This window comes from Sinocyclocheilus grahami, unplaced genomic scaffold (genome assembly GCF_001515645.1).
Source record: "Sinocyclocheilus grahami isolate Dianchi unplaced genomic scaffold, SAMN03320097.WGS_v1.1 scaffold170.1, whole genome shotgun sequence".
In the NCBI taxonomy this organism is placed as follows: domain Eukaryota; kingdom Metazoa; phylum Chordata; class Actinopteri; order Cypriniformes; family Cyprinidae; genus Sinocyclocheilus; species Sinocyclocheilus grahami.
In genome coordinates, this window is record NW_015505349.1 from 907,387 (window position 1) to 919,819 (window position 12,433).

A 12,433-nucleotide genomic window follows, 5' to 3' on the forward strand; every position below is an offset into this window, starting at 1 on the left:
TGTACAATATGAGAATTGTTCATTGTAGTAGATATAAGCTAGTATTCTTTTCTTTTGTTGCTGTTATATGTTTATCTGCCTGTTCAGTTTGCAGGTACCTTATCAGATGGATTGGGCAAGACAATGGACAATCGCCATCAGACTGAACGAGAGTGCATTCGCTATCATGGAGCCACTAGTGGAGAGCACCTAGTGGCAGGGATTCATGGTCTTGCTCATGGTACATCCAAATATTTGCAGTTTAAATGCTCAATATTCAGGCACTTTATTGAACCATGAATTGTCTGCTCATATCAAACGAACCTAACTTGCTGTTTCACCCTCAAATTGGAATCAATGCTGTGTAGGCATCATTGGTGGTCTGACCAGTGTGATAACATCAACAGTGGAGGGAGTGAAGACTGAGGGAGGTGTCAGTGGATTTTTCTCTGGTCTGGGGAAGGGATTGGTTGGCACAGTGACAAAACCTGTGGCAGGAGCCCTGGATTTTGCCTCCGAAACAGCACAAACTGTCCGAGACATGGCCAGCCTAAGCAACAGGTATTTTTTGCTCAACTATGTATTCAGGTTATTTTTTCTATTATGGAAGAGGATGACAGAAATATTTAGATGAATGCTTTTCCACTGCCTTCTGCATGGCCCTTTTCCAACAACAGGGTGCTGGAGCCAGTGGCCAAGCTGGAATACAAAACAACAAAATGGAAAAATTCAAAACAAAAGCAGCAAATCAGTCTGGCATGATTTATGAAAAATAAGAAATGCTGCATTAATGTCACATTGCACAGCAGCTCCAGTCACTTCATTTTCAATGTCTGTCTACAATTGTTAACATTTTGTTGGAATTTATTTTATATACATTTTATTTGTTTTATCTTATGAACATTGCATCACATGCAGCTTGTGATTGCATCAAGTTATTTTTTTAAATTCTTAAAACTACTAACAGTCATAAACAAAGACCACAATGCAGCATGTTTGTAATGATGCAGTCAGTTACATCATTGTTCAGTTGGACATCGGTGGATTAAATCATCTAATTGAGCACTGGCTCTGGCACGAGAACCATCACCATTTCAGTGGAAAAGGGGTATCTGTGGTTCAATCTTTATAGCTCTTACAACTTTGCAGAGCCTTCGTGACCTCTCTGTTGATGTGCCCATAAATCCCACCTGTCTTTTCATGAGTTTAGCTTGTGGCAATTCAAGCTCTACACTAATGCACACCTGCTAATGATCCAAAGCACAGTCCAAAACTGGTTTGAAGAACTTGCCTAATGTTTTAAGGGCAGCCTTCAGGGTCTCACCTTCACTTCATACTCTAAAGCTAGCAGCTCTACCTGGGGTTTTGTGAGGGGGCCCAAAAGCTGGTCATATTATACAGGCAGTCAGGTATGTAAAGCCATTTGTTCTTCATCTGCTTATGTATATGTGCAGCAGGGAGTGTTTGTGGTTTTACTGCTCCAACTGGAGGAGGAATGAGTTTCCGGTCCTCTCACCATTCCCCTTCAGTGGAGAGAGGCTGTGTGTGTGTCTGTGGAAAAGGGACCTGCTGGTGAACTGTGCAGTGAAGAGCTGGGGGAGTTTAAGGGAGAGGCATTCGGAGCGTGCCTGCCACAGTGCGGCCAAGAGTTCAGCCAGAGTTCACACAGAAAATGTGCAGGATTCGCGGGTCTCAGCGGACACCGTCTGACCCAGCTATTACATGTTCTCAAGTCTTCACATGCACTCTGTCTTGAAGGATCAATTTCTATGCATCAACAACTGGCCATGGTGATTCCCAGTTGAGCTTTCTTCCCTTCCAGTCTGAAACGTTCATGATATTTCCCACATTTTGCACGTTCTCTTGCGAACAATGTCAGTAATGTCACTGTACTGTAGATTATGAAGTGTTTGTCTCCTGCTGGTCAGGAATATGTATTATACATAACCTCTAAGATCACAAACAGGAAATAAACAAGTAAATGAGAAGCAGACTGAATCAAGGTCAGGAACAGTGGAAGTGTCCACACAATTCGTTTTGCTCTCCTGCTCTGCTAGTGAACTCAGCCTCCCACATTAGTTCCCCAGACCCACCCCACACACACATACATACACATAACATACACCAATTCCCAACTGCACTATGCAATCCAGGCAGACTTCCAGAGGCAGCTCAATTACAATCTCAAAACAAAGGCAAAGAAGTGCTGGGGGTTGACCTGGGGCAGCAGTAGGGGCTCAGACTTTGACTGAATAAGCACCCTGTTCCCCACCTTTAGCTGTCAGTTCAGTTTGGAAATGCATGCATTTTCTATTATCCCAACCTTTATTAGAGAAAGTCCCTCATGTGGTTTGCCTCTTGATGTGCATTTGAGTGTCACCTTTGGCAAAGGCGTCAAGGAGAACTCTTCTGCCTTCATTAAATTTTGGCAAACCTCAAATTCCTCCTTTGTAAACGATGACAGTAATTCTGTGGCATTTAATCGAGACAATGGAATTAATACAACTGTGTTTTTTCTTGCCATTGTAAACAAAGAAACGCGCATTTCTGATAATCTTACTGTACCTGCTAATTCTAACTTGTTTTGGAATCAGCATACTAAATACAAATCGATTACACTGTTGACACAGTAAACCAAAGATAAGATCAGAAAGATAAGCAATATTAGTCAGCCAAGCCTGAAACATACCAGATGAGAGAATTTGATATCTCACCTTAAGTCAAGTGTGTATATTTCAGTCAGACTTTTGCATAGTGAAGCTAACAGACCTCGATTATGTTATTATAACTCTGTTTCATCCAGCACGTATACACTTTAATCTGATCCTGGACAGCCAATGTCCTACAGAGTTTAGCTCCAACCTGCCCAAACACACTTGTCTGGAAATTTCTAGTAATCTTGAAGACGTTCATTACTGTGGGATAGTGACCCTCCAAGAGCAGACTTTGACAACAATGCTTTAATCAGACTACAGTTGTCCTTGCCGTTGTGCACTTGCTCATGCAACATCTATTTAAAAACATCTATCATGTGTCCTTGAGCAGACAAAGGAAAAAGTTACTTAACTATGCATAAACCTGCTGTAGCTTGATTAAAACTGCACGTGAGACCTTTCTTTTGGATGACAGAGATGGTGGCCTAATTTGTCTGTATTCCAGCAGGCATGCTTTTAGTGGTTATGTCAGTGGAGAACTAAGTTAAACACCTACATTCAGCAGCCTTCTACATCACGCCCGCCCTCAACCCATTTTGCTCATGATCTTTCTCGGAAAGGAGCAAGAAGTAAGAGCTGTTTGTTTGCACCCATTGACGGCTGACTGGCTGGGCTCCAATCCCTGTGCCTGACCTAGAGTTGAACTCTATTGTTCCAATCCCACAATCGGGTGCGGGGCATTGTGCTTGATCGCCTCCAGAGCAGTGGGAGAGGCTGGAGAGAAAGAGAAAGAGGTCTGTTACAGTCCTGTCATTTACAGGGCCAGATCTCATGACTTACGGTTATGATTATGAACTGTGGCTTGCTGTCAAAAAAAGAGCCAAGTCCATGTGGAAGTTCTGGCTTTTCTAAGGAAAAACAACACCTCATTCTCGTTAATATGTCGTAATGAAGTAACCAGTGGCTTTGGAATATTGATTTAGTTGCTAATGCTAAAATTTGCCAAGGTGCTGCTGTTTTTGATTGCATGACATCAGCAGAGTTGATACCAAGTTCAATGAGTCACTTAGTTTTTGTTTTCAATATTAAAGGCTTGATGTGAAATGCAAAAGAGGTTGCAAATGTGACCCACTTCGACCCACTTCAGATTTGGCCATCCTTGGTTATCCTTTATTCCCAGCGCCTTGCATTCTGAGTTCTTGATGAACAGAGGCAGCTGCATTCACCCAGGCTTCAGTTTAAACAGAACAGAGAAATGCAGTACACTGCCGTCTTTGTGAATCAACTGGAAACCATCAGCTCTAATCAAATGCCTGCTGGCCCAGATTCAAGCCAGATGTAGGAATTTCACTTGGCCCACCAGTGCCAGCCGAAAAGAAGAGAGGAGTTGTTTGCAGGAGAAGCAAGACCCAAGCTATGCATTGGCACTGCAGGCTGCTGGCTAGTCCCATTAGCTTTGGCCAGGACCACCAGAACTCTGGAGCTATCATGCCATTGACCATAGATTGAACTGCACACCTATAACCAACACAGTGTGCTTGATTGTGAAACAGTTAAATTACATGATATGTTGGCAGGATATCACCTTAGGCATAGTAGGAGTCTGAGTATGTGGGTTTCTTGGACTGTGCCACAACAGGTGTTATTTCAAGAGACTCAGTTGTACTCTTTTAACAGGAAACGGGGGGGAAAGAGAAAAAAGGTCCAGTCTTTCCAGTAAAAAGGTGCTTCATTCCAATTTGGATTCCCCAATGTTAACCCTCTTAAAGCTGTTGGTTTTGTAAGTAAATGATCCTTATGTGTTTTGTGTGCGTGTTTCAGGCTGAGCGTGCAGCGAGTAAGGAAGCCACGCTGCTGTAAGGGCCCTCAGGGGCTGCTGCCTCGCTTCTCCTCCCTACAAGCAGATGGACAAGAACAGCTATTTCACTTAACGGACAATATCCACTCTGAATAGTGAGTATCTTCTCTGATGGTACAATCTTTTCTTTGTTATTGAATGTAGGATTTAAAGAGAAAAAAAATTGAAGCACATTTTCTAGAAACCCAAACTGTAGGTACATTGTTTTTAGTCTTTGGTTGGAAGCATCAGAGCTTGTTTCTGTGTTCAAAGTGAGATAGAAAAGACATTTATCACCAAAGAGGCCAATCCATCCAGATCAGCAGACCCCCTGTTGGCCCACATGACCTCTCTCCTCAGAGGTGCCACACAGGCCATAAGTCTTCTCAGCTGCAGCCTTCACACTCTCATCCTTTCTTCCCTCTCACACACTGGAACTGCCTTAATGTTGCCTGTTTAATTTGATGTACTAATCTTCGATTTTCTGAACATAGTCTAGGGTTGTGCCGATAGACGATAATATCATGTATCGACGATAGCAGATGTCTTTGCCGATAGTCAAGACGATATTAGGCTCATTCTCCTATTAATGCATTAAATAATAATATTAATTAATATTATTATTAGGCAGCCTATTATAATTTGGCTATTATTATCAAATTGCCCCGCTTTTTCATTCAGCACTGTATTTCACACACACACACACGCATGCAAATGAGCCGGTGAAGGAGTCTCCAACCACAAACACATATCGTCTGCTGATATAAGGTATTTCATTGCACTTTAACAAGTAATCTGAACGGCCTGTGTATGTGCAATATTTTAACCGAGCCCTCACTAACTTAGTTTAATGCCACAGTTATGTTAGAACGCATCTCATTCTTGTTTCTGTGGCGGTGCGTCGGGCTCATCATGGGGCGTGCGGTCCGGAGCGCTGTATGACTGATGTAACGTTATCTGTTTAATTTAAATGTACTCCAAATATATGAACGTATCTGTTTTAAATACTTTATATTTAACGTGTTCGTTTATGTCCAATATTTAGTGTTTAACTGTTGGTCTTTAAAATGAACCTACTTTTGATTTTCACCGTTGCCTGATTTTGCAGACCTTTTATAATGATAACTTCCGTGCGTCGATGTGACAAACTTGTCACAGGATGCGCGGTCCTAATAGCGATGTATGACTGTTGTAATCGAAAATATATAAACTAGCTGTTTTAAATATTTTTGTATTTAACAGGTTAGTTTATCAGTATGTTTGAAAGTATATTATTTAGATTCGTGGTGCTTCCATAGGCTCCCTCTCTCTCACGCGCACTGTTTAAAACACCAAATAGTTATGAAATAGCCTACGACAAGTACAGAGATTCTCTCTCTTGCCTGCACCCACCCATGCACGATAATATCGTCTATCGGCGATCTCACGGACTGGCGATATGACGATTTGAAAAATGACCATAACGCCCAACACTAACATAGTCTATGCGTTGAATAGCACGCTTGACTTAATCCTTTTTCATTTATTGCATAGTTCATAATTTTTACAGATTTGATCGGAATCTATGAGTGAAATTGGTCTGAATTGAATCATAGCACATCTGCTTTGCTATTATGCAATTTAAATTGAATTAACCCAGATTTTGCCAGGGCATAACACCATTTCTGTTCTTTGAAAGTGATGATGTAACGATCATATGCCTGTTTTCTTCTGTAGTTTCATTGCAGTGGAGCCCATAGACACATACTGTGTGCTGATCTCCTCCAAAGTGGTATATTTCCTCAAGCCTGGAGAATTTGTGGATCGTGATGCAATCTTTTTAGAGGTCAAATATGATGATCTCTATCATTGTCTGGTGTCCAAGGACCATGGGAAAGTATATGTACAGCTTACTAAGAAAGCAGAAAGCACCAGTAGTGGAGTGGCCATTCCAGGTCCATCACACCAGAAACCTATGGTAAGAGACGTGTCATCACCTCTATGTATGTATACATATATTTTTGAAGTATTAATATCACTAGAATTTTTGTAATAGCATAAAAACAGACATTACTTATGTTTGGGGATTGAATTTCCAGCAATAATGATGATATACTATTACTGTATTATGAAAATACATGATTTTGCCATTTTCTGCCGGATCAGGTATTGGTCAGACAAGACCGATCCAAATCCGATATTGTGCGTATACTATTCTGTGTTATTCCACGAAAAGAACAAAAACATTATAAAGCACCATAAATAGGCACCATAAGAACCATAAATAAAGATTTTGTGCACTATATTCCAAGTGTTCTGAAGCCGTTCCATAGTTTAATGTGTGGTACAGATGAATATTTAAGTTGTTAAATTCATGTTCAGGAACTCTTCTCAAGTCACTTGCATCATTCCTGAATGATTCAGCCGTTCGAACGAATCAATTGAATGAATGATTCAGTGAAAAAATCAGTGACTTGCCGCCACCTACTGGCGGATTTAGTTTCGTTTTTAGCATATAATTTCAGTTATTTAAATCATATTTCTGTATTCAAAATTGTATATTTAAAACATTAATCTCCACATGAATTTATTAATTTAATTGCACTCGTGCCACCTCTGAGCCTCATTAAACTGTCTGCCACTTTTGTGTTCTTCTGTGCCACCTCTGTAGTACAAATTAATTTATTAATACTAATTTCATATGGAATAACTTATAACTTATTTGTCTTATTCTACATATTGTTTTAAATAGAAATTTTAAAAAGATTATAAACATACATTTTTGGATTTGACAGATGAAAATGATGCCATTACAAAAGGTAAAAAGAAAATACTCCTGTAAATCACTTTGAGTCAAATGTCACCTCGTATTAGGAAGGCTAATTTTTGATCAGAATTTTTATTATTTATCAGAAGGTGCTCCTAAATTTCAAAATTAGGAGGACAAGCACTCCTAATTACAAGAAGAAGAAAAAACAGCTCTTAAACTGGGTGTGTAAAAATAAGATTTTTTTTGCTTTAATCCCTGCAATATAATAAGTAGAATAAGACAAATAAGTTACCAATCATATGAAATTAGTATTAATAAATTAATTTGTACTACAGAGGTGGCACAGAAGAACACAAAAGTGGCTTGTAGGTAAATTTTCAGACGTTTAATGAGGCTCAGAGGTGGCACGAGTGCAATTAATTTAATAAATTAATGTGGAGATTAATGTTTTAAATATAAAATTTTGAATACAGAAATATGATTTAAATAACTGAAATTATATGCTAAAAATGAAACTAAATCCGCCAGCAGGTGACAGCAAGTCACTGATTTTATCACTGAATCGTTCATTCAATTGATTTGTGCGAACGGCTGAATCATTCAGGAATGATGCAAGTGACTGTCTTTATGAACTGACGGAAATCCATCGTAGCGACGGAACATAAATCCCTGATAAAAGAACTTTATCTAGCTGAAATTTAGTGCTGTTTCTAAATCATGTTACTTTCTACCGGGTGTCTGTTAGATCACAACACTGACTGGAGTAGAGAACACTATGAATTGTTCTTCACGTGCACACAGTAACTGAAATTTAAAACTGCCAACACTGATAAGTGCTTTGTGCCGCTCTGTATTGGAGCCTTTTTATATGATACTTTTGCACAATGAAAGATTATTAATAGCCTTTCTTGTTCTGTCCTATCTATCATATGTTGCTGCCGCATTACTGTGGTATACATTTAAAAGAAATGTCTTTTAATTTTATAGTATATATTTACTTGTTTTACAAAGACCAATGTTTAACATTTTACCAGATTTAGTCCTACACTTATTCACTTTTATTTGTTCCCCACTAAATAATGCTTTTTCACTAAATGTTTAGATTTTTATCAAATTATTGTGCACTCATGATTTTTCTAGAGTAACTTTTGCTGCTAAATTATCCACTAACCTAGTTTATAATAGTATTTTTGTCAGATTGATAGATTTTTTTTAATTTGTTATTTTTCTTAATAATGAGGTTGTCTGTATTTAGTAGATTGTTTAACGCACAAAAGAGTGATGATCAGGCCAACACACAGAGGTATAAGAAATTCTACTTGATTTAAGTAAAAAACAGCGCTGCTATCAGATCGGTATCGGCCGATACTCAGACTTTTTGGTATTGGATCGGAATGGTTCGGTTCTGAAAAAATGGTATCGGTGCATCCCTATTCCAAATGTCCAACTTCAAATGTCATTTGTTGTTTCTCCATAGGTCCACGTGAAAAGTGAGAGCCTTGCCATCAAGATTTCACAAGAAATCAATTACGCCAAGAGCCTTTACTATGAACAGCAGCTCATGCTGCCTCCCAGTGAGAATGAGGATATCTTATTATTAGACTCTTAACTACACTGACCCGCAGGGTAGAAGGTGTTTCTTGCTCATTTTTCAACAGCTACTTCTTTTTTCTGTTTCTTTGGAAGGACGGTAATAAATCAGCAGAGCGTGATCACCCATTTAAGCCAGTGTTTGGGACATGCTCACAGCATGTGGTTTGTTCAGTGATGCAAACTAGTCTAGAGGGGCTGCTGTAAGATCCGGCAAGCACAGATTTAACTTCAATATATGCAAGCATTTTAAGTTCTTTGCTAACCTTAGAAGTATAATTAATTTTGTTTATTTTACGACTGGTAAAATAACTGGTGTTTGCTGCTAGATGTACACGGCTATTCTGACACTGTATATGTTTGTGTATAGATTCTCTATGTACATATATAGGCACACACCAGTAGGACTATCTGCCATGTATATATAATGTTGAAGATAAGAATATGCTATGAAATTAATCTTGGATTGTTGTACAAAACTGCCTTTAAAAGAAAGTTAATTTTGCTCTGAATATGTGAGTGATTGGAGGTTGATTGAATGATTGAATTGCACTGATACGAATGTAGGAAACTTAAGCTGCTCTCACCATTCCCCGGTGAGCCAACATTAACACAAACACACAATACAGAGAATGAGTGTTGTAAATACTGTCATTGCATTTTTCACCTCTCCACATACAGTCCACCCGCAAAAACATCTGTCTGATGTTTTTCTTCCCCCAGTCTCTTATTTTCTTGTCTTCTATATCCAATTTAAGGAAGGTAATGAAAAATAAGAATGAACAATTTCATGTTTCTTCATTTTTCTAGTTTCCCCTAAGATCTTTTACAAGTTCAAGCGGAAGATATGAAACACATTTAACATATTTCATCATAAAATAAGGGTATACTGTAGCACATAAAATTATGATTCTCTGCCTTTTGAGTGCTCTTTCTGTCATGTAATCGTTATGAAATTTTGTCATGTTATTGTCACATCACAAAGAGACAATCATTTATTGTATTTCATTTTTCTCCATCTCAAACACTTATTTGACTCTGTTTCAAATTGAACATTATCAAGTAATTCATTAAGTTTCTCTGAATGAATCTATTCATTTTAAGTGGTTACAAGTTGCTACCAAAGATCAGACATGTTTTCTCTTTTAAAGAGTTACCTTCCTCGCTTATACATATACTGGTCTATCAAAAAATGTAGATTTTTAACTTCTGTGACAGTGCCTCTGAAAACACTGGTCAGTATAATTTAGGATAATATGAACATTACACCTAATGTGTTTTCTAAGTTATCTGTTATATTTAAATATTGATATGTTGAATACAACCCTACAAAGCTGGTTTCCTCTATAACTGCACAAAACTGCAAAGAAAATATAGTGTGTAAATTTGTAATATGCAAATGTATAAAGCAAAATAAAAGTTATGGTTTAACACAGTATTTGTCTTTTTTTTTTTTTTTTTTTTTTTCAAAAAGGAGGGGGGGGGGTGTTCAATCGCACAGCCATTGAAGAGGGGTGGATCAACATTCCACCGGCCACAATCAACAACCTGATCAACTCTATGCGAAGGAGATGTGTTGCACTGCGTGAGGCAAATGGTGGTCACACCAGATACTGACTGGTTTTCGGACCCCCCCCCCGGACCCCCCAATACAGTAAAACTGCACATTTTAGAGTGACCTTTTATTGTGGCCAGCCTAAGGCACACCTGTGCAATAATCATGCTGTCTAATCAGCATCTTGATATGCCACACCTGTGAGGTGGATGGATTATCTCGGCAAAGGAGAAGTGCTCACTAACACAGATTTAGACAGATATGTGAACAATATTTGAGAGAAATAGGCCTTTTGTGTACATAGAAAAAGTCTTAGATCTTTGAGTTCAGCTCATGAAAAATGGGGGCAAAAACAAAAGTTTTGCGTTTATAATTTTGTTCAGTGTATGAATTCACATATATTCAGTTTTGTTGAGTGTGGTCATAGAATGAGTAAACATCTTGATGATGGTCACAATAGTGACCGGTGGGATGACAGTGAACATAGGTATACAAAATAAATTCAATTGCAGTTGTGAGTGAAAACTGCACTACAATGTTGCAATGACAAAATATTGCACTAAATTAAAATTTCAAATGTTACAAATAAGTTACAATATTAATATTGTAATACTGGTAGCACTAATATAAAAATTTTATGATATATGTTACAAAAAAGTAACAATTTTGAAATACGTTGATGGTTGTATTTTTTTGTATTTTATCTCAGTATTCCTATCAATGTTGTATAAGGGTTTTTTTATGCATAATAGTAACCCTAGAATGTGTTCAAACAGTTTCAAATAGCTGGGCTAAGATATATAACAATTTTTTATGACTGCAGAAATATGTTAATTCAGTATACACATTATCATTGTGACCGACCATAAAATAACTTTTCACACACTTTTCCCCCCAAAAATTAAAAAAATTATTGATTATTTCAAAGGGTTACTAATGACACATCATTTGGATATTTTTATGTCTGGGAAAATTTTGGGATTAAACGGGTTAAAATGCGTTTTAAACAAAGTTAAGTGGTTATCATTACCTATTTTACTCTTAGTAATTTAATAAATTTCATAATTTAAAAGTTAAGTTCAGAAGTATCGAATCGATATCGACGATAGTGCCTTGAAAAATATCGGTATCGTATCGAAAACAAAATAAGTGGTATCGCCCATCCCTAATTGTGCAGAGTAGTCAGATTTCAGTCGAGAGTTTTTGCGAGAATAAACTGACCTTTTTAGTAGCCTAATGTTGAGAGTTCTTTACTCGCGTTCTGTACACAGTTTATTCCATGTTGTTGTTTTTTATTTTATTTTACAGGTTAGACCAGTGTGCGTTCTTTCACTGCATGATTCAGTTTATTAAAATGCATTTAGAATGATCACAAAATTCAAGATATCGGGGCAGAAATGTATATCATTCCATATAGTTAATCAGTATCACGCGAAGACTGACGCTGTTTCCACCAAAAAGCAGCATGGTTACAAATGTGATATTGATTTTATACAGCAGTTCAATAAACAAGAATTTACTATTAAGACACTTACGTTTTAGACCCAATATTCACTGCTTTTGCTCTATTTCGCCAACAAATATAATTTCAATTTGCATCTCTGAGTAACATGATGCTGATTTGTTTCTGAATGACTCAACCATTTAAATGATTCGGTTCAGTCGCAATGACTCACTTATTACAGTTTTTTACAATTGTTTACACACTAAAATAAAAATTTCCACACAATTTGCAAAATTCTACTCCAATGAGCAAAACACCTCCACAGATTTGCACAACATTACACACAATGTCTGCTTCACCCTTTTTGCAAAACATTACACACAGTGATTTGTAAAACTCTACACACATTTTCACACCTTAGACACAGATAAGGATTGTGATTCGAATACTTCCTTGTCATTACAAAGCCCCGGATTGCCAATGACCACACTAATGAACGAATTGGATAAGCACATCCACCAGGTGTGGAAGCACACATGTGCTAATTTGAAAACGCAGCACTCAGGTGTGCTATAAAAGGCAGCAGGTGAGTTCACCTGTCTTCAACAAAAATGGAAGGAGCTAG

The 12,433-nt window shown here is 37.8% G+C and overlaps 1 protein-coding gene across 2 annotated transcripts in view; it reads left to right on the top strand.

Annotated features, from left to right (window-relative positions):
* Window positions 1-10,214, top strand: part of LOC107593374 (vacuolar protein sorting-associated protein 13D) — a 53,718-nt gene extending 43,504 nt beyond the window's left edge. For both annotated transcript variants that reach the window (XM_016283074.1, XM_016283073.1), the window contains 5 exons: window positions 88-220; window positions 348-540; window positions 4,455-4,586; window positions 6,187-6,427; window positions 8,697-10,214. In XM_016283074.1, the coding sequence (XP_016138560.1) occupies window positions 88-220; window positions 348-540; window positions 4,455-4,586; window positions 6,187-6,427; window positions 8,697-8,828 (831 nt within the window). In that variant the 3' untranslated portion in view covers window positions 8,829-10,214. The remainder of the gene's footprint in view (window positions 1-87; window positions 221-347; window positions 541-4,454; window positions 4,587-6,186; window positions 6,428-8,696) is intronic.
* The last annotated feature ends 2,219 nt before the right edge of the window (window positions 10,215-12,433 follow it).